The 21,410-nt window shown below is 40.8% G+C and overlaps 3 protein-coding genes across 11 annotated transcripts; 1 reads left to right on the plus strand and 2 right to left on the minus strand.

The window, feature by feature from the left end:
* Nucleotides 1-215: 215 nt before the first annotated feature.
* On the minus strand, nt 216-1,728 carry LOC120026884 (polyubiquitin-like). Its single transcript, XM_038971652.1, has 2 exons — nt 1,374-1,728; nt 216-913 (listed from the first exon to the last, which is right to left on the minus strand). The coding sequence occupies exon 2, from the start codon at nt 902-904 to the stop codon at nt 434-436; it is 471 nt and encodes a 156-aa protein (XP_038827580.1). The 5' UTR covers nt 905-913; nt 1,374-1,728; the 3' UTR covers nt 216-433.
* A 3,054-nt stretch (nt 1,729-4,782) lies between these two features.
* LOC120026952 (serine/arginine-rich splicing factor 9-like) lies at nt 4,783-17,425 on the plus strand. Of its 6 annotated transcripts, XM_038972161.1 has the most exons (5): nt 7,017-7,135; nt 7,413-7,583; nt 16,120-16,325; nt 16,476-16,648; nt 16,729-17,425. In XM_038972161.1, the coding sequence occupies exons 1-5, from the start codon at nt 7,092-7,094 to the stop codon at nt 16,966-16,968; spliced, it is 834 nt and encodes a 277-aa protein (XP_038828089.1). In that variant the 5' UTR covers nt 7,017-7,091; the 3' UTR covers nt 16,969-17,425. The 6 variants fall into 6 exon arrangements, with proteins under 6 accessions (XP_038827930.1, XP_038827786.1, XP_038827851.1 ...); XM_038972002.1 differs by lacking the exon at nt 7,017-7,135 and adding an exon at nt 4,783-4,968 and having other exon boundaries at nt 16,120-16,648; XM_038971858.1 differs by lacking the exon at nt 7,017-7,135 and adding an exon at nt 4,783-4,964 and having other exon boundaries at nt 16,120-16,648.
* gatc (glutamyl-tRNA amidotransferase subunit C) lies at nt 15,055-19,248 on the minus strand. 4 transcript variants are annotated; one of them, XR_005473299.1, is made up of 7 exons: nt 18,886-19,244; nt 18,724-18,774; nt 18,425-18,594; nt 18,067-18,170; nt 17,878-17,945; nt 16,820-16,973; nt 15,583-16,618 (listed from the first exon to the last, which is right to left on the minus strand). XR_005473299.1 is itself a non-coding variant. In XM_038972370.1 (6 exons), exons 1-5 carry the CDS (start codon nt 19,081-19,083, stop codon nt 17,884-17,886), a joined length of 585 nt encoding a protein of 194 aa, XP_038828298.1. In that variant the 5' UTR covers nt 19,084-19,245; the 3' UTR covers nt 15,055-15,097; nt 17,878-17,883. The 4 variants fall into 4 exon arrangements, 3 of the variants coding, with proteins under 3 accessions (XP_038828298.1, XP_038828191.1, XP_038828374.1); XM_038972370.1 differs by lacking the exons at nt 15,583-16,618; nt 16,820-16,973 and adding an exon at nt 15,055-15,097 and having other exon boundaries at nt 18,886-19,245; XM_038972263.1 differs by lacking the exons at nt 15,583-16,618; nt 16,820-16,973 and having other exon boundaries at nt 17,406-17,945; nt 18,886-19,243.
* Nucleotides 19,249-21,410: the final 2,162 nt, after the last annotated feature.

Below are 21,410 nucleotides of genomic sequence, written 5' to 3' on the forward strand. Positions count from 1 at the left end.
CAGACCATGAAACATTGTGTATATTGCTGACAAGGCCGGCCTGTAGTTTCCTCATGTGGACTGCCTTGTGTCAGTTTGGGTCAACTCAACTGTAAATGTTACTGCTCTGTCTCTATCATGTCAAATAAGGGAGCAATAGCACAACGGACAAGAAACTGACCAGTACCTTATGTTGCTTTATCTTTTCTTTTGAGTTGGAGTCATGACAATGATGGTTGACAGTTTTAGTTTTATACATGTTTATTACTTGATAACAATCTCATTAATATACGCTTATATCAGACATGCTTAATTTAAAGTTTACAATTGAATACAAATGTAGAACAATTCACATTTTTGTTCAAGATTGATTGCTTTTTCTCTATAGACATGGAATGCATAATAAGTTAAGGGCTTCATGTGACAGGTGGTTTCAGGTCGATCCTGGGTTTCTTCAGCCTCCCCTTAGACGGAGCGTCAGATGGATGGTGCTTTGGTTTGTGATGTTGTAGTACTCCAGCCTCTGGCCATCCTCCAGCTGCCTACCCTCATGAATTAGCCTCTGTTGGTTGGCAGGGACTCCCTCCTTGTTTTGTACCTTGGCTTTGAACTGGGTTACAGTCTCACCAGGCACCACATCATATGTGTGTGTCTGGCCCTTTTCGTTTTTCAGGAACACCTGGATAGGAGCGGGCTCCGTAATCAGCACCATCACTTTAGATCCTGAATGCAGGCCATAGTCGCTCAAAGTTTTTGAATCATCGCTGAGACTGATGTTGCTCCCATTGACACCTAACAGCCTCTGCTTTGTTGTGGCCATTCCAAAGTGTTGTGTAATCAAACTCTTGAGAGACCCCACGGTGGTGTGTGGCTGAACCTTCAGGGGAAGTGAGTTCCCGTTCAAAAGTGTTATAGTGAGTTCCATGATAGATATCTGAAAGAGGATTTAATGTATTATTTATTTGGTCTTACATTAGCATAGCTCAATTGAATGTTTGAATGAATTAGTTTAGTAACACTTTACTTAAAGTCTACAGGTGTAATGCTTTATAACTTGTTAAAAGCATGTATGATCCTTATAATAAGGCTAACAATATGTAATGTTTTGTCTCTATCCAACATTTCAGCTGACTCAAATGGCTGGTATATAATGAGAATCATTATGAGGTGATTGAAAGACATAAGGGAGTCATACACACTCATGACAAGTTATACTGTACAATGCATTATAACTTTTGTATTTACCTACAGGCTTTAACATGACCATTTATTCAGCCCATTGTAATAACTAACACATTTTAAGATAATTTGCTTGATATGCTGTTAAGCTTTTTTTCTCCAGTATATTTCTGTAAGATAGGCCTGTTGTAGCTTACTAATGGAAAATTACTTACATGTTCAGTAGATATTGTTGAGAAGTTGTTGTTGTGAAGTCTTGCAAGTTTGTTTTAAGAAATACTGTTGGTAAATCCGTTTGCTGACAAATGAAATTTATCCGATGATAGCTCTGTCAGTGTCCATCTGAGCAGTCTATATATAGCATCTGATCTGCCCCGCCCCTCAAATTGAGATTCGTTTTTCCCTCTCTGTCTCGCAGCTTTCGGTTTCTATTATAAAATAATGATGTAGTCTGCTGCTGTTTGCAGAAAGTTGAGTGCAATAAATTGTTTATTTGATATTGCCCAATGACGACTTGCCCCCAATCAAAGTATGCCCAATTTTGATTTAATTGATGCATATCACACTGAAATTTACAAAGATCACTCTAGCTCAGGGGTGTCAAACATTCGGACCGCGAGGGGTTCCAATCCGGCCCGCCGGTGACTAAAAATGAAACTATAGTTTCTTGACTGTCTGTACAGCTCTCTAATAATCACTAGACAGCCGGGGAGCATCGACAATTCATAATTTTGAGGCAAGGAAATATTTTTTTTAGATGTCAGTGCTGCCCTCCAGACGTCGCTGAAGACCGAATGCGGCCTTCGGGGTAAAATGAGTTTGACACCCCTGCTCTAGACCATTCCATATAATTAATTATTCTAAATCGGGGTAGGCAACTATATAGATTCAGCCGCCGGCCGATTTTTGTCGAAGGGGATGATCCAGATGCCAGAACATAATTATAATAAGTTGTACACTACAAATTGACCACAACTAAGACAAAAATTTGATTGTATTTAAAAATTTAAAATAATTTCATACTTTGATTACATTGAAACACGATCACATCTAGTTTTCTATTCGTGGGAGTATTTGGTGAACAGAGTTCTGCATAGTTCCTGATGATTGTAGTCTAATTTTGATCAAAAACTTTGGGTGGCCCAAAACGTATTGTGGCCCGGTTTGGCCCGCAGTCCGCCTTTTGCCGAACCCTGTTCTAGATCATTCCCTATCATTGAACCAGGTTCTAGATCATTCCCTATCATTCTAGATAATTCCCTATTTTTCAACACAGATATGTCAAACACCAGAAAGGAAAGAGAAACCTAATGCCTAAACCCAACCTCATTGGGAAAACCCAGGCCCAGATGATACTAACAATGACGAACAATTGCAGGCATCTTGTGATACGTCAGACATACACCTTTGTGAGTGCAGAGGGAATTTTAACAGCAATACAAATAAAAAGACTATACCCTGCCTCATCCTCCCCAAAATGATATCAACACATGTTTATTTTGTCAGTAGTTGAATCATGTCTTTCAGGCTACACATCTTGGTCAGACTGTACCCAAAGTTATTCACCCGTATGTTCTCTAGTACAAACAGTAACCAGTGGATGTACAGTAACTTCTATATTCTCCAGTAATTTATGTTCTTCTCTTTAATTTCTGCCTCTATGGATATTTCCAGGGGTCAATGACCTCTGTGCATTTGACTGACGTAATTCTAATGAGTCAGAACTGATGTCTGCCATGTCAGCTGAGGTAAGTGGTGTTAAAAGCAGTTCAATCAGGTGTAGACTTCTGAGAAGTATAGGTGTTTAGTGTTTGTTGTTGTTTCCTGTGCCAACCCATGAAGCTTAGCCTATTCTCTCACTAAGTCTGTGAGGACACCTTTCACCGCTGATGTCCTGTTAGTAAAATACAAGTCATTTTACATTACAGATGTGCCTTGAGGCAGAATTCTTGGTCATTCTAATTTCTGTCATAAGCAATGAGAGCAGAGAACGCTTGGGTATTTATATTTTTAGCCATATGACTTAGCAGCAATTACAGTCATGGCGTAAGATGCTCCAATTTAACTAAAAAGGCAGATTGGGAAGGTATACCAAAGAAAATGTATTGCATACTTACACTACAACAGTGATTCTCAACTAGGGAGCCTCGGGGGGTCTGAGAGACTTTTCAAGGGGCCTGGGAGGGGACAACAATTTTCAGGCGGACGCTATTTGCATGATAGGCCTCAAGAAACAAAAACTAAAAACAAACAATCCAAAATATCTCAGGTTTTAGTTTGGTACTATTTGAAATACAAAACATGACATGCAGCCGATAGATGATGGAGGCAGTGTTTTGGAAACGGTTGTAACCTTTGAGACTGACGACTGAAGAAGGCAAGATGTCAACTGACTAGGTGATGTGAGGCAAAAAAAGGGTGCGAGGTTCAAACCCAAACCGACATCTGCGAAACACAAGCAGAGTACTTTCTCCTTTGAGTCAAGTACAGGAGAGATAATGCCATGTTCCGCTCCTGAAAACCCTGAGCAGTCGACGGATAGTGAACTCTCTCAAATTGAACCTAACAGAAGTGAAGAGGAAAAACCTGCGCCGACAGGTGAGGTGAAGGCTTCCGAGCCTCACACCAATGATCAGAAAATTGCCTGAGATGACTCTGCCCCGTAGGAGTATGATTCATGGAGAAAGTGGATCCATGCCTTTTAGCTGATCCGTTTGTTGAATCAGGCTGGGTGAAGAAGGAGTTGGGTTCTGTCAATTTGGTCAAAGCATCCAGAAGTGGACTCACGTTTCCCAACACGGAACGAGAGCCGTGGCCTGCTATTCTCTCCGGAGCAGAGCGCAGTTGAAAGGAGTGATAACAGGGGTGGCGTTGAGTGTTGAGGTGGATCGACTGAAGTTGAGGATCCCTGGTGTCTGTGATGCACGCCGTTTGGTGAGACGCAGACCCAATGGGGAGCGCGAGACTGAGAAGACCCTGTCTGTCCTTCTGAGTTTTGATGTAAAGTGTTTGCCAGATAAAATCATGCTAGAGTATATAAGTTATCCTGTGAGAGCTTTTGTTTTACGAACCCACTATGGTGTTTCAGGTGCCAAGTTTATGGTCATGTTGCAGCAGTATGAAGGAGGGAGATTCTGAGGTGTGAATTGTGCAGGAGAGCATAGTTCAAAGGAGTGTGGTTTTGGTGTTCAAAGCGCAGTGTTTACATTTTTCGGGTGGTCATGTTGCTGGGGATCAGAAATGTCCTGTGCGAGTGAGACAGGTTGAAGTTTCCAGGGTGAGAACAGTGCAGAAAGTGTCATGCTGAGGCAGTGAGGAAAGTAAAGGATGGTGGGAAAAGGGTGAGGGACCCTGAGAGGATCCCTGTGAGTAAAAGGCCAGTACAGTGACCCGTACAGTTTGTGCATTGGTAAGGTTGGCTTCTTGGCGTTTATTGCTGTGGTCATTTCCTTTTTTTCCCCACTTCCCTTTTTTGTGAACAAATGTGCAATTCATTTTCCGAGCTGTGAAAGGCACCAATAATCAACAAAGCGTCTCGTCTGCCGGAAAACCACACACGAAGAAGAAAACAGTGTATTTTGTGTGCAGGGGCGCCACCTGGTGGATATGGTAGGTGGTTTTTGACGGAACCGGAAGTCAGTGGATGGAACTAGCTAGCCTAACTAGCTAAAAGAAGCGCAGAGATCCTCCGACAAAGGTTTGAGGGTACCGATCTCTGGAGATAAGCGAGAAATAACATTATACGAGCTTTAGAAAAGAATCACAGCAACCAAAGGGGTTGCAGGTCTGATCAGCGACACAGGAAGGTAGGTGAGCTATCATGTACTCTTCTGCAAACCCAAAACATGGCACACGAGTCAGCTAGGCTAACTTGTTAGCTAGCTAGATGCTAACTTCCAACTGAAGCTAACGTTACATTAGCTACTAGCCATTTGTTGTCGACAATTTGCTGGCTAGGTAATGAATGAATGGGCTAATCTGGGTTTTACATGTGAGTACAGATTGGGAATCCAGGCAGGTAGCTACCACGAGGCGATATGAAACGTATTATGTTTGAAATCTAGAAACTAGTAAACTAGTTAGCTAACCACTGTATCCCGCCCACCAGCTATGTTATCATTTTTGAAAGGAAACATCACATGAATAGCTAGGCTAGCTTTAGCGTAGGAAGCTACCTGGGTCAAGAAGGGTGTAATTTCGTCCCGCAATTCGGGGCGTTCCTGTATATGCAGGAACCCCTCTATACTTCTATTGGTCCATTTTCTAAATAGGACTCAGACATGGGCGCTCCAGTACACTAGGTGGCGGTAGCCCATTCACATACACGCACACTACCTTTAAGCGCCTATATATTGGTGATCGTATCTTCTGGCTGGGGAGTTTTGTTAAGAGCGCCACACTTGCTGTAAACGTTACCAAATATCTCTTGCTGTACGGTTTGGAAACATAAGGAACCTATCTTTCATATTAGCAAGAAATCATATATATATTTTTTAAAATTTCTAGTTTTTTATATGGTTAGGGTTCCCACACAGCCATATTTCCATGTTACAGCGCTTATTTATGGAAGACGGGTACTGGTGCTAGTTCTGTGTCTCGGAACACCGGTGTGTAAACGGAAGACAGACGCCACAAACGTGTTGTGACTGAAAAATACTGTCTGGTGCAACTGTGTTAAAACTGGTTAAAACAGTTTACAGTAAGTGTATCTTTAGCTTTTGTTACATTTTTGATGTGATATGAAAGCAGATATTTGTTTGTAGAACCGTACTGCAATTGAAAATGTATCCACGTTTAGCTGGAGTATTTGGCTGACAGGCCCATTATCCTCTAAAAACAGACCACGTTTGGCTTCTTTAGTCCATTATTGGTCTAGGACACCGGTAGGCAGTGTCCTTCACCTCCGCCTGTTGGGCAATGCTTTCCCGCACTTCCACAGGAGGCGGGAGGCTGGGGCGACACCGCTAGCTAACTAGGTCACCAATAGACAACCAGAATATCAAGTGTCGCACGCAAGCTTGAAGATGGCGTGCTCAGGGGAGTGGGGGGCCTGTTCAAGCCGGAACCAATGGGATGTTAGAGTGGGGGGCGTTCCTGCAGATGAATGTATGCCCACATCCAGGAACTCCCCGAATTGCGGGCCGCAATCAGACACTATTGTCCGGCTGGGATTTCGTCTCAACAGGGCCCGGTTTTCTGATAACGATGGCATTTAGGCGTAACGTTTCATCATTCCTACAACAACCGAAAATGTAACAACCGTTTCCCAAGCACCACGCTGACTTGCCTAGTTATATACAGGTACAAAAAATGAGAGAATGGTCGCTAAGTGCGTCGTTGGAGCATTTGTTGATACTGATAGGATCGAAAGAAAGTGAGCGCTGCTCTCAGATCAGCTTTCTCCATTCAAATCATTCCTAAACAGAATTATTTCACAATACTGACGACAGATCCGCATCTATAGATATTACCACATATGGCTGCAAATATTAAGGCGGCTTATTCTAATGCTTACTCAATAAAAATTACCAGCCGATTTTGGTAATTTAGGCTACACATAATTAAATATATTGTGACAAATTAGACAACAGCCTACAGGTAGCAAAATCGAACTCAATTGATTTAACATGAAGTGCGTTTCAAAATGATTGAAAAAACCTATAGCCTGTTTATTTTAAAGCAGTCATGCTTCAAATGAAAACCGATATATTTTTATACTTCGCTTGTTTGTATCAATTGCAAAGACATTGGCAACTAAGTAATTGTAGTCAACTTTTGTTCTGAAGTTATCAGCGGTCACAGAGAGACGGGTCAACCATGTGATTTGATGTTTACGCGGAAGCACCTAACACACTTAACGTGTAGTTAGCGTTACTACGAGTGGTCTGAGGCAGGCGTTAGATTACGAGCGTTTAAGTGCAACGTTAATACCGATGGTTTTGTGGAAACTTCGATATTTAACGATGCTCCTACGAAGGTTCTAACGATAAACTTAGCCTTAAGATGCTTTTGGGAAACCGGGCCCTGGTGGTTGAACCATTGGGTGTGGGTTGGTGTTTGATTAATAGCTAGCTCTGTCTTTGACTTGTGTATATGTTGCAGTCTTGATAACATGTACTTGTAGGGGGTCGTTTGCAATGGTAATCTATTTTTGGACATTTATGAATGGCAGAAATTAGGGGTCAAAACATACATTTGAGTTCAGGGAGTGTTCAGTATTGATAACGCCTTCTCTCTTTCTCCATCCGGAACAGTTCTGTTAACATCATGGCAGATGGCAGGATCTACGTGGGTAACCTTCCAGCTGATGTGCAAGAGAGGGACATTGAGGATATATTCTTCAAATATGGCAAAATCAGAGACATTGAGTTGAAGAACAACAGAGGCACTATTCCCTTTGCCTTTGTGCGCTTTGAAGATCCACGGTAAGATAAACGTCCATGTCCATGAATGGCATATTTACTCGTTGACCAATAAGACCAGATTTACATTGACATTTTAGTCATTTAGCAGATGCTCTTATCTAGAGCGACTTGAATTAGTGCATTGACCTTAAGATAGCTAGATGAGACAACCACATATCAGTCATAGCAAGTACACTTTCCCTGAACTCGGTAGTAATGAAAAGATGGCAACATGCTGGATGGCCGCCGTTTTGCGAACTCCGACCCAACTTTGCTATTTTGTGATTCTTTTGGCGTTTACTTTATTTTCACAAAATATTTTAGATGTTATCATGAAATATAACATGCTGCCACTTGATGAACTGCTTGAGGCTATAAACAATCAGGAAAACTTGCATCCAGAGGCTGCCTTGTCGCTGGCAATTTTAATTCCGCTTCATTAAGACACATGATTCTCAACTGTCATCAGCACGTCTCCTTCACAACTAGGGGCAATAAAGTCCTAGACCGCGGTTACTCTACCCACAAACAAGATACAAGACCCTCCCTCGTCCGCCATTCGCTAAATCAGATCATGGCTCCTTACTCTTGCTTCCTGTTTACAAGCAGAAGCTCAAACAGGAAGTACCTGTGACTTGCTCCATTGTGAAATGGTCATTAGAATCAGGTTGTGCTATAGGACTGATCTTTTATTCAATATTTTTTTAATCTTAAATATTGCAGAAATATTGTGGATTCTATCAAAGTAATTGTTTGCATAATTTCCTATTTTTTTCTCCCCCTAACCCTACCTAAACTAAAGGACAGCAATACTTAGGCTTCTACTTCCAGTTTATACATACTATATACATTTTACGGACACGGTACATTTTACATTAGTTATCTATTTCCCCCCCCCCCCCCCCCTTTTTTTATCCCACCCTTCAGCTACCCTTAACCCCTCCCGTCTATCTCTAAAAAACCATCCCATCTTGACTTCTACTTGACAAATGTTTTTCAACTGTGGTGGGATGTTTCACAAAATGTCTGAACCTTTCTATCATTAATTAACTAAGATATTGTTTTGTTTTTTAAACAATTTCAAATAATGTTTTATCTATTTGTATTTGAGTTTAACCATAATATTATTTGAAATATTTGTTCTGTTTATTTTTGTTGTTGTGGGTTCAACTGAAATTGCAACCAGATTTCTATGGCTTGTTTTAAAAAGTGATAGTTTGGAGATTATTTCAGTTTCAAATGACCGAAAGTGACAGGTTATCTGAATAAATAGAAACATGCAATTTTTTAACATAGGGTGAGCCATTCTTACTAGTCTGCTGGAGAACCAGTTTGGATTTAAGTATGTTTTTTTTAAGCATTTAGTGAGAGGTTCAATGCTTTAATATTAAATAATTTTAGTCTTGCAAATATATATTCATTTTATAAATAGGGCGGTTTAATTTTGTCTGGCTTGCCAAATAAAGTGGAATATCTTTTGCTCATATAATATATTTAATTAAAGTATTGCAGTGTAGGCAGGGCCATCAGTAAATTTGTATTTATTTTTATTTAACTAGGCAAGTCAGTCAACAACACATTCTTATTTACAATGACGGCCTACTAAAAGGCCTCCTGCGGGGACGGGAGCTGGGATTTAAAAATATATATACAGTGGGGAGAACAAGTATTTGATACGCTGCCGATTTTGCAGGTTTTCCTACTTACAATGTATGTAGAGGTCTGTAATTTTTATCATAAGTACACTTCAACTGTGAGATGGAATCTAAAACAAAAATACAGAAATCACATTGTATGATTTTTAAGTAATTCATTTGCATTTTATTGCATGACATAAGTATTTGATACATCAGAAAAGCAGAACTTAATATTTGGTACAGAAACCTTTGTTTGCAATTACAGAGATCATACGTTTCCTGTAGTTCTTGACCAGGTTTGCACACACTGCAGCGGGGAATTTGGCCCACTCCTCCATACAGACCTTCTCCAGATCCTTCAGGTTTCGGGGCTGTCGCTGGGCAATACGGACTTTCAGCTCCCTCCAAAGATTTTCTATTGGGTTCCGGTCTGGAGACTGGCTAGGCCACTCCAGGACCTTGAGATGCTTCTTACGGAGCCACTCCTTAGTTGCCCTGGCTGTGTGTTTCGGGTCGTTGTCATGCTGGAAGACCCAGCCACGACCCATCTTCAATGCTCTTACTGAGGGAAGATCTCGCGATACATGGCCCTATCCAACCACCCTCAATACGGTGCAGTCGTCCTGTCCCCTTTGCAGAAAAGCATCCCCAAAGAATGATGTTTCCACCTCCATGCTTCACGGTTGAGATGGTGTTCTTGGTTGTACTCATCCTTCTTCTTCCTCCAAACATGGCGAGTGGAGTTTAGACCAAAAAGCTCTATTTTTCTCATCAGACCACATGAGGATTTTAATCCATGACTGGGTAGTGTGTTACTAATGGTTTTCTTTGAGACTGTGGTCCCAGCTCTCTTCAGGTCATTGACCAGGTCCTGCCGTGTAGTTCTGGGCTGATCCCTCACCTTCCTCATGATCATTGATGCCCCACGAGGTGAGATCTTGCATGGAGCCCCAGGCCGAGGGTGATTGACCGTCATCTTGAACTTATTCCATTTTCTAATAATTGCGCCAACAGTTGTTGCCTTCTCACCAAGCTGCTTGCCTATTGTCCTGTAGCCCGTCCCAGCCTTGTGCAGGTCTACAATTCTATCCCTGATGTCCTTACACAGCTCTCTGGTCTTGGCCATTGTGGAGAGGTTGGAGTCTGTTTGATTGAGTGTGTGAACAGGTGTCTTTTATACGGGTAACGAGTTCAAACAGGTGCTGTTAATACAGGTAATTAGTGGAGAACAGGAGGGCTTCTTAAAGAAAAACGAACAGGTCTGTGAGAGCCGGAATTCTTACTGGTTGGTAGGTGATCAAATACTTATGTCATGCAATAAAATGCAAATTAATTACTTAAAAATCATACAATGTGATTTTCTGGATTTTTGTTATAGATTCCGTCTCTCACAGTTGAAGTGTACCTACAATAAAAATTACAGACCTCTACATGCTTTGTAAGTAGGAAAACCTGCAAAATCGGCAGTGTATCAAATACTTGTTCTCCCCACTGTATATATATATATATATAACGGGGAAATTATTAAACAATTCATCAGTGATTAAAGAAAAGAAAAAAAGATTCTCACAAATACAGTGCATTCGGAAAGTTATTCAGACCCCTTGACTTTTTCACATTTTGTTACATTACAGCCTTATTCTAAAATTGATTAAATTGTGTTTTCCCTCTATCTACATACAATACCCCATAATGACCAAGCAAAAACACGTTTGTAGAATATTTTGCAAATGTGTATGTATAAAAATAAAATAAAAATTTACATACGTTTTCAGACCCTTTGCTATGAGACTCGAAATTGAGCTTGGGTGCATCCTGTTTCTGTTGATCATCCTTGATGTTTCTACAACTTGATTGGAGTCCACCTGTGGTAAATTCAATTTATTGAACATGATTTGGAAAGGTGCACACCTATCTATATAAGGTCTCACAGATGGCAGTGCATGTCAGAGCAAAAACCAAGCCATGAGGCTCCAGAGAGGCACACTGGTCTAAGGCACTGCATCTCAGTGCTAGAGGCACCACTACAGACCCTGATTCGATTCTAGGCTGTATCACAACCGGCCGTGATTGGGAGTACCATAGGGCGGCGCACAACTGGCCCAGCGTCGTTAGGGTTTTGCCAGGATAGGCCATCATTGTAAATAAGAATTAGTTCTTAACTGACCTGCCTAGTTAAATAAAGGTTAAATCAAAAAAGTAAATAAAATTGAAGTCAAAGGAATTGTCCTTAGAGTTCTGAGGCAGGATTGTGTCGAGGCACAGATCTGGGGAAAGGTACCAAACAATTTCTGCAGCATTGAAGGTCCCCAAGAACACAGTGGCCTCCATCATTCTTAAATGGTGTAGTGTGTAGATTTGAGGAAAAATTTAATTTAATCCATTTTAGGATAAGGCTGTAACGGTACAAAATGTGGGAGAAGTCTAGGGGACTGAATACTTTCTGAAAGTACTGTAGACAAGTATTTACCTTTCCATGGAAGCAAGATCTTGTTTATTTTTGCTAACTTTCTATGAAAATGTATTGAGAATTTATTTATTTCGCAATATGATTACAGACTATGTCCACTTCACCGTCAGACCATTTTAATGGTAAACTACACGGTAATGTAAAATTATTTTTTTAGTGATCCAATACGTAATGTGTACACTTTGTTTTACTTCTCTTGACAGTTTAATACTTTCTGAGAAGTAGCCATATTTACTATTTTACACCTGGGGTTACTATACATAACTTTAAGTCATTGTATAGGAGATTCTCCAAAATTAAAATAATTCATGCATTCTAGTCCTTTTCAAAATCTGCAATGAATACCAGGCCTGGTATCCCATATATTTAAGTGTTCGATTGTTTCAAGTACTTTATCTCCAATGTACCCTCCCGGGTGGCGCAGTGGTCTAGGGCACTGCATCGCAGTGCTAGCTGCGCCACCAGAGTCTCTGGGTTCGCGCCCAGGCTCTGTCGCAGCCGGCCGCAACCGGGAGGTCCGTGGGGCGACGCACAATTGGCATAGCGTCGTCCGGGTTAGGGAGGGTTTGGCCGGTAGGGATATCCTTGTCTTAGTATGTAAAATGTAATAAAATGTATGCACTCTACTGTAAGTCGCTCTGGATAAGAGCGTCTGCTAAATGACTAAAATGTAAATGTATGTATCGCCCATGTAAAAACCTGTCTGATTAGGATAAATAATATTCGACAATACCTTTTGAATTCTAAGCACTAAACATTTTGCTAGAATTTTGGCATCACAACACTGAGCCAGGAAGCATAGGAACTGAGAAGTGGTCTGTGGTCACCACCTGCAGAACCACTCCTTTATTGGGGGTGTCTTGCTAATTGCCTATAATTTCCACCTTTTGTCTATTCCATTTGCACAACAGCATGTGCAATTTATTGTCAATCAGTGTTGCTTCCTAAGTGGACAGTTTGATTTCACAGAAGTGTGATTGACTTGGAGTTACATTGTGTTGTTTAAGTGTTCCCTTTATTTTTTTGAGCAGTGTATATTACACCTGATCTTTTTTGAATAAGTTCCTCCATTTCTTTTTCCTGTAACTTATTCTAAAGGCACATTGAAAGGTGATCTTCTGTACCTATGTTATGTAGAATAAAGTCTGTTATAAATTCTTGGTTAGAAACAAGTTGTCATCAAGTAGGCTCTGATTACATTTCCAATATCCTCACTCTCGTGGATATTCTGTATGATTAATCTGTACACCAATTATTTGATGGTCTGACTGCATTCTCTCCCCATCAACACGTTTTAAAAACTTTTGGTGCCAGTGAAAATGACAGTCGAGACGACCAACTTGATTGAGCCTCTCATGTATATCTCACTAGGTCAGGATATTTAAGCCTCCATATATTGACTAGTTCCAATATATCCATAATATTTGATTTCCTTAAGTGCAATGAGGGTGATAATTTGTAGTGTGATTACCTTTAATGGTCCATCGAGGTACTTAAACCCGTATTTTAATCTCGCACCATAATAATAACTGAGTCGTATTGCTTGTTAACTCGATAAATTGTTATATATTTTCAAAGAAGCCTGGATCATTATTTGGAACATATAGATTAATGAGCCAAGTATGTTTATGGTCCAATAGCATATTTAGAAGGATCCACCTTCCTTGGGGATCTGTTTGAACAGTTTTCACATTCTGATCAAAATGATTAATATCACCCCTTTTGAATTTCTTTTCCCATGTGAGAGAAATATTCCCCATAGTTCTTTTTCCATACAACTTCATCTAAAAGTGTCGAATGAGTTTCCTGTAAACAATAGATATTATATTCATTCTTTTAACCAGATACTTCTTATCTGCTAAGCCATTACAATTATTACTAGCTATACTTTTCACCACTTACCATTATGAGATAGATTTTGATTATACTTATCATAATAATGTTTGTAAAAGTACCATGATAATTGAGTGTCCATATAGCTATACAATGATATTTGCACTGTTAAGCATACTGTAGCTGCAACTAAGTATGCCTCTAATTGTCTTCCTATACTCCACCCGCTACAACCTCCCCCATCCCAAGTTGGGTCGTCGTCCCAGTGACTGGCTAACCACCCTTGTACACATGGGTCCTAGTGCCTTTAAGAGAGAGGGGCCTATCCTTTAAAAAGAGCACATGGTGCCACCTACGTTAGACCCAGATTCACAGCCAATGGCATTTTTAACGCCTTCGCCTTGTACCGCATCTAGTTACTAAAAAATATATATACTGAACAAAAATATGAATGCAACAAATTCTATGATTTTACTTGGTAACAGTTCATATAAGGAAATCGGTTAATTTAAATAAATGTATTAGGCCCAAATCTATGGATTTCACATGACTGGGCAGGGGCGCAGCCATGGGAGGGCAGGGGCCCACCCACTGGGGTGCCAGGCCCAGCCAATTAGTTTCCCCCCCCATAAACTGGCTTTATTACAGAAATAAATACTCCTCCGTTTCATTAGATGTCCGGGTGGCTTGTCTCAGATGATCCTGCTGGTGAAGAAGCCGGATGTGGAGGTCCTGAGCTGGCGTGGTTGTGAGGCCGGTTGGATGTACAGCCAAATTCTCTGAAACTGTTGGAGGCAGCTTATGGCAGAGAAATTAACATTAAATTCTCTGGCAACAGTGGACATTCCTGCAGTCAGAATGCCAATTACACACTCCCTCAACTTGAGACATCTGTGGCATTGTTGTGACAACTGCACATTTTAGTAACCTTTTACCTCCCCCAGCACAAGGTCCACCTGTGTAATGATCATGCTGAATCAGCTTCTTGATATGCAACACCTGTCAGGTGGATAGATTATCTTGGCAAAGGAGAAATGCTCTCTAACAGGGATGTAAACACATTTGTGCACATAATTTGAGAGAAATAAGCTTTTGTGTGTATGGAACATTTCTGGGATCTTATTTCAGCTCATGACACATGGGACCAACACTTTACATGTTGCGTTTATATTTTTGATCAATGTGTATATGTACATAAAATAGCAGTAAAACTAATTCAAGGGTTCTTTATTTGTACTGTTTTCTACATTGTAGAATAGCGAAGACATTTAAAACTATGAAATAACACACATGGAATCATGTAGTAACCAAAAGTGTTAAACAAATCAAAATGAGTTTCTTCAAAATAGCCACCCTTTGCCTTGACAGTTTTGCACACTCTTGGCATTCTCTCAACCAGCTTCACTTGGAATGCTTTTTGTCTTGAAGGAGTTACCACATATGATGAGCTCTTGGTGGCTGCTTTTCCTTCACTCTGCGGTCCAAACCATCTCAATTGGGTTGAGGTCGGGTGATTGTGGAGGCCGGGTCATCTGATGCAGCACTCATTGCTCAAATAGCCCTTACACAGCCTGGAGGTGTTTTGGGTCATTGTCCTGTTGAAAAACAAATGATAGTCCCACTAAGCGCAAACCAGATGGGATTGTGTATCGCTGCAGAATGTTGTGATAGCCATGCTGGTTAAGTGTGCCTTGAATTCGAAATAAATCACTGACAGCGTCACTAGCATCACACCACCACCTCCATGCTTCACGGTGTGAACCACACATACAGAGATCATCCCTTCGCCTTCTCTGCATCTCAAAGACAGTGGTTGGAGCCAAAAATCGCAAATTTGGACTCATCCAACCAAATGACACATTTCAACGGTCTAATGTCCATTGCTCGTGTTTCTTGGCCCAAGCAAGTCTCTTTTCTTATTGGTGTTCTTTTAGTAGGGGTTTCTTTGCAGCAATTCGACCATGAAGGCATGATTCATCAAGGCAAAGGATGACTACTTTGAAAAATCTCAAATATAAAATATATTTTGATTTGTTTAACACTATTTTGGTTACTACATAATTCCATGTGTTATTTCATAGTTTTGATGTCTTCACTATTATTCTACAATGTAGAAAATAGTACAAATAAATTAAAACCTTGGAATGAGTAGGTGTCAACTTTTGACTGGTACTATATATCTTAATTCATTCCCACAGTTGATGAATTGTGCGTAATAATATAAGCAAAATCTGTTTTTGTCAGTCAACAGATGCATACTCACCCCATCCCTCCCCCACAAACACCTCTACCCCTCTCTCCCCTTCCACTCATAGATCGACCTATTGTTTCCACTTCACAATAACAGCACATACAGTTGACCGGGGCTGCTCTAGCAGGGACTTAGCTGCCCTCTTCAACTGTAAGTGCTGTTATTGTGAAGTGGAAAAGTCTATCTAGTTTATGTAAGATACTTTTTGAAGAGGTAGGGTTTCAGACATTTTCGGAAGATGAGCACGGACTCTGCTGTCCTGACGTTAGGGGGAAGCTCGTTCCACCATTGGGGTGCTAAGATAGATAAATAGACGGACTCCCATATGCAATGTGTTAATCAAATTGACATGTCCTTATGTATCAGGGATGCCGAGGATGCAGTCTATGGGAGGAATGGTTATGGATTTGGAGACTGCAAGCTTCGCGTTGAGCACCCTCGCTCTGCCTCCTCTAAATTCAACGGTTCTATGGGTGGTAGTGGTCGAGGGAGTGGGGACGGAGGTCCCGGTGGTCCTAAAGGGAGGTTTGGGCCTCCTACTCGGAGATCAGAGTTCAGAGTTATTGTGACTGGTAAGTGGATAAAGTCTGCTTTTGTTTTTGTTTTTTTAATTCAAAGCTCCTCTCTTCCTTCCATTTACAGCAGGTTAGATGTACACTGGTATTGTTGGGCGTTGCCTATAAAGGCCAAAGTTCTCAATGGTTTGCTCTCTGTTCCCACAGGCCTGCCTCCGACTGGGAGCTGGCAAGACTTGAAAGATCACATGAGGGAGGCTGGAGATGTTTGTTTCACAGATGTTCAGCGGGATGGGGAAGGGGTGGTGGAGTTCCTGCGCAGAGAGGACATGGAGTATGCCATGCGGCGCCTGGACAGGACAGAGTTCAGATCACACCAGGTAACTAAATACTCAGATCCTTAGCTATAGTGTTTTAAGAATGCGTTTTCAGGACATTCTCTGACATGGACATCTTTCAGGGGGAGACTTCATCTATCCGAGTCCATGGAGAGATGGGGGCCAGCAGAGGACGCTCGCGGTCCCGTTCCAGATCCAGGGGACGGTACTCACCCGCTTATCAAGGTCGCGGCTCTCCACCCCCTCGTTATCAGTCACCCCCTGCTCGCAGATTGTCTCGCCATAGCCCCCCTCCACGTCGCTCCTCTGCAGCACACCGTAGCCCATCAAGCCGCAGCCCACCCCCTCGTCACTACCGATAGTCTACCTACAGGAGGGAGCCAAGGCTGGTGATTACTTTCTTTTGTGTTGCTTTTTAAGTATGTCATGTGCATTCCACTATGAGGACTGTCTCCAGAGGACTTTTTAAATGGTGTAGACAGAGCGGATGGGCAGATCTGCATTTGCCTAACATTCTCAGACCTAGGATATGGCTGGTTAGGGATATTTGTGAAGGAGACTGCATACTAGAGGAATACAACATAATACAGCTCTTTAATGTAGTTTAAAAAAAAATCATGTTTCTGTAAGAGTGTCTAGCCTGCCCTGCCTTGTAGATGGTTGCCTCGCAAGTGTTCTCCATTTTGTTCCTCTTTTTTATTTTACGTGAGAATGAAATTATTTCTTTCTCCTGCCCCATTCTCGAAATAATCTTTGTATCTCGTAACAGCTTTGTAAAAAAAGTGTTATTTTTTTCAAATAAAGTGAGGACTCTTAGTATGTTTATTTGTTTTAGTTCCTGAATGCATGAATTGTACATTCATTGGTTGCCTCTTTAGTCCTTAATAATCATTTGCAGAGCACCCACAAAGTATGTACCATTGGGAGTTATGGTTTTCTGCTTTTTCTACATAATGTTCAGAGAATACAGTGTAAGGGAGTACACACACACAGATCAACACTGGATGATCTTTCTTTGATTTAGCTTCAGTTTGTCTGGTTTGAAGGTGCCTTAATACATGCCAAGCCCTGACCCTCTTGATGGTTGGTCAGTCTTTATCATTTAGCCATGCATTTCTTTGCAGAGGTCTCTTTCAAATGAAATAGTCATTAATTTACATTTCAGTAATTTATCGAACGCTCTTATCCAGAGCGCCTTAAGATGAATGCACTAAGATACATGGGTGGGAAAACCAGTCAAATTTAGCTATCAGCAAAGTCAGAGCACATACTTTGACTCAGATCTCTGAGTGCTTCAACATGGCAGCTCTCTCCTCTCTCTTCGGTAGTGGAATGTTACCTGCAGAGAAAAGAGCAATTTAAGTTTCATGATATACAAAATGGGGTACTGCCGCCTTAAGAATAAACAACGATATTAACTCCAATTCATGAGCTGATAAAACAGTAGCCAAGATACTCACCTGGCGGTGCCACAAAGTACTCCTCCACTGTGTTTTTGGAGAGCTGGAGCAGTTCCTCTGCACAGTTCCCCTCTGCCACGGCATCCTCCCTCAGATACAGTGCCCTACAGAAGAGGGTTTTCAATCTGTGAGACTAAACAAGTCACCTTAAGGTTAGGTAGGTAACTATTGGTTCCCCCTCCAAAAATTACCCAGTATTTGTAGATCTGAAGCAATTGGATAGGGCAGTAAGCAAAATGTGATTGCTCCACCAAACCTTCCATTAAACACTTCCAATGGATTACCACTACCCAATTCCTTCAGATCAAACACTGAAGGGCTAGGATCTGCTTCAGGATCTGCCTGTCCTGAGTCTAACCTTTCCTCCAGAACTGAATCCATTGGGTCAACCCCATCTGTGTCAACAACATGGAGCTGATCTGCAAATCGGATGGCTTTCTCCAGACAGGCCAGCCCCTCCTGGTTGCGGAAATCAACCAGGGCTAGTCTCTCCAATTTGTCAACAAGGTCTACAGGAACTTGGCAAGCCTGTAAGAAAATGCTTATTAGATGTTAGAACTTATCAATGTCACTAACAGTTAGCCATTTAAACCTATTTGATCTGGCTTAAATTTACAAGCTAATAAAAACCACTTCATTAAAGTACAGTATACTAACTGGGGGTAGCTGGTTCTCCAATACAGGCTCCCATGTTGCTACCCTGGGCACCTAGGATTGAAAAATTAACATGGGCAATACAACAAGAAACTGCAACCACAGTCCACATGTGTACGATATGCTGTACTGGCTGTACTGTACATTAGCTAGCTAATCACTTACCTTAGAGTTGTAAATTCGGGTACTGTATTGATGTACTAAAGTTATCAGATGAGTCCAACGAAAGCAGCTAAAGTTTTGCTTGGATTTTCGGTCCTGCGACGTTATGGAAACTCCTGTGACACCTTGGCGGTAGCACGAAGGCCCTAGATTAAATGCTAGGGTCTGTAACTTTCGTGTATAATTCACTACGACATACATGTTATGCTGGCTAATGTAACTAGCTTGCAAATGCCTATCCAATTCCTATTACGATGAAATTGTGCGTAGCTAGCTAATCAATTTAGTAAACTAAGCAATGGTTAGCTAGATTTTATGAGCGTCTCCGTTGATTCCTGGAACTCAAAAATAACATCAGTCAACAGCAAACTGGCTAGCTAGCTGAGTCGGCTTTTTCTCAAACCCCATTGGAGGAGAAAGTCAGAGGGGCTTTCTCGTCCAATGGGTTTTGAGAAGGAGGCGACGCGAGGAGTATTCAATTGAGATTCTCTAGAATTTTCTTAGTCAAGGATCTTCTCTGTTGACTGTGAAATTACTTTCATGGTTGACCTCAGTCAAGCAGACAATATGCTTTCTACACGGACAAAATGTTAGATGTATTTCTATCAAATCAACACTTGACTTTTTATGCAAATCAAAAATGATGAAATAAGGCCAGATGTTTTTAGAATCACTTCCATTTTGTTTGATGTTTCTATTACATTTCGAATAACACATTTTATAAGACATTGAAATGCATTCTTTATAATTTGAAGTATTTCTGTCAAAACAACACTTTTTTATGCAAATAAAAGGTAAAAGTAAGCCAGACCTTTTTAGAATAATTTGCATTTTGTTTAATGTTTCTATGACAATCCATGAAAAAGTTATTGCAAACAAGAGATTTAAATGCATTTTTTTTTTTTTATGATTTGATGTATTTCTATCAAATCAACACACATTTTTATGTAAATTAAAGGTTGTTTAAGTAGGCCAGGGGTGTCATTACACCAATTCTATTGCAAACGTTTCATCTGTTGCAAAACATTTAGCAAAAGAAACCATTTACTCCAAACGCTGTTGAGCTCCGTTTAGTTTTTTAAACTGAGCTCCGTTTAGTTTTTTAAACGGATGTCATAGTTCAGTCGTGTATCTTAAAAAAATAAAAAATAAGCAGCAGGAAGAAGTTGGAAGGAACCCTTCGGACTTCACTCCACTAGACCACAGAATAATCAACTTTTTAGATGTGCAGCTTGTGCCAAACACTTCGCAGACTATTCAAATTGGAATGGCAACCATTGAGCTGTAAAATTACGATGGCAACGAGTGGAAACCATACAATTAAAATGAACTGCAACTTCCGTTTAAGAACCCAACATTTTTTACGTCACGTTTTGCAACTGATGGACCGTTTTGCATTAGAATCGGTGTAATGACTCATTAGCATTTTGCAATTAGCATTTTGTTTAATGTTCTATGACAATCCATGAAAATGTTATTGGAACAAGATATTTAAAAGCATTTTTTTTATGATTAGATGTATTTCTATCAAATCAACACTACTTTTCATGCAAATCAAAGGTTGTGAAAGTAGGCCTTTTTAGAATAATTAGCATTTTGTTTAATGTCTCTAAAACAATCCATGAAAAGGTTATTGTGGATAAGAGAATTCTATGCATTTTAAATAATTTCGCGAATGTCTGTTGAATGTTGAATATATTTTTTTTTTTACATCGGTGAAGAACTGGAAGAGCATCAGATTTTTAATCTGAGGTTCCAGGGTTCAAGTCCCTGTTCGGGTTTGACTTTTCCCAATTTAACAATAGATTATAGATTTTGTTATGGTACGTTGCATGAAAAATACGTAATTTAGCCTACAGTTGCCCACAGACAGCCAATGATGTGAATTCAAACTATGAATGAGAATGCACAGCACAGCATACATCTTTCGGGAAGGACTTTTTGAAGGCTGAAGCACAGAGTTTCTAAATAGAAAGAGGTGCAACATCGCAAGACTTCCAGGAACGCTTGCGAAGCAGACCAAGACTGTGTTTGGGGTTGGACAAGTCAATGGGAGAATTTATATATTCTTCCTTAGTTGTTAATTTTCTCGAAATCTAAAGGCAAAAACCACTTAGTCATAGGCCTATGTTGTTTGTTCCTGAACTGGCCGAAAGGCAGAGCTATCCTTCAGCACCACAAGTTGGTTGAACTTTAATATCATTGCACGATCCTGGCGCTGTCCTTTCAGCAACACGAATGGCACTCCAATCGCTTAACATAACACAACCAAGATCTGTTGCCTACGCCTTATAGTCCTACTCATCACTTACACTTATTATTACAAATCTTTAACCCTCATCGAATATTCAAAAAAGGATTACAATAATGAGATGTATCCACCAATCCAAAGAAAGGATAGGCAGGAGCTAGACAGCCAGCTGTGTCGCTTTGTCCCATTATTAGGGTTCGAATCCAGGCTGCATCACATCCGGCCGTGATTGGGAGTCGCGTAGGGTGGCGCACAATTTGCCCAGCATTGGCCGGGG

This window comes from Salvelinus namaycush, chromosome 1 (genome assembly GCF_016432855.1).
Source record: "Salvelinus namaycush isolate Seneca chromosome 1, SaNama_1.0, whole genome shotgun sequence".
Taxonomy (NCBI): Eukaryota; Metazoa; Chordata; class Actinopteri; order Salmoniformes; family Salmonidae; genus Salvelinus; species Salvelinus namaycush.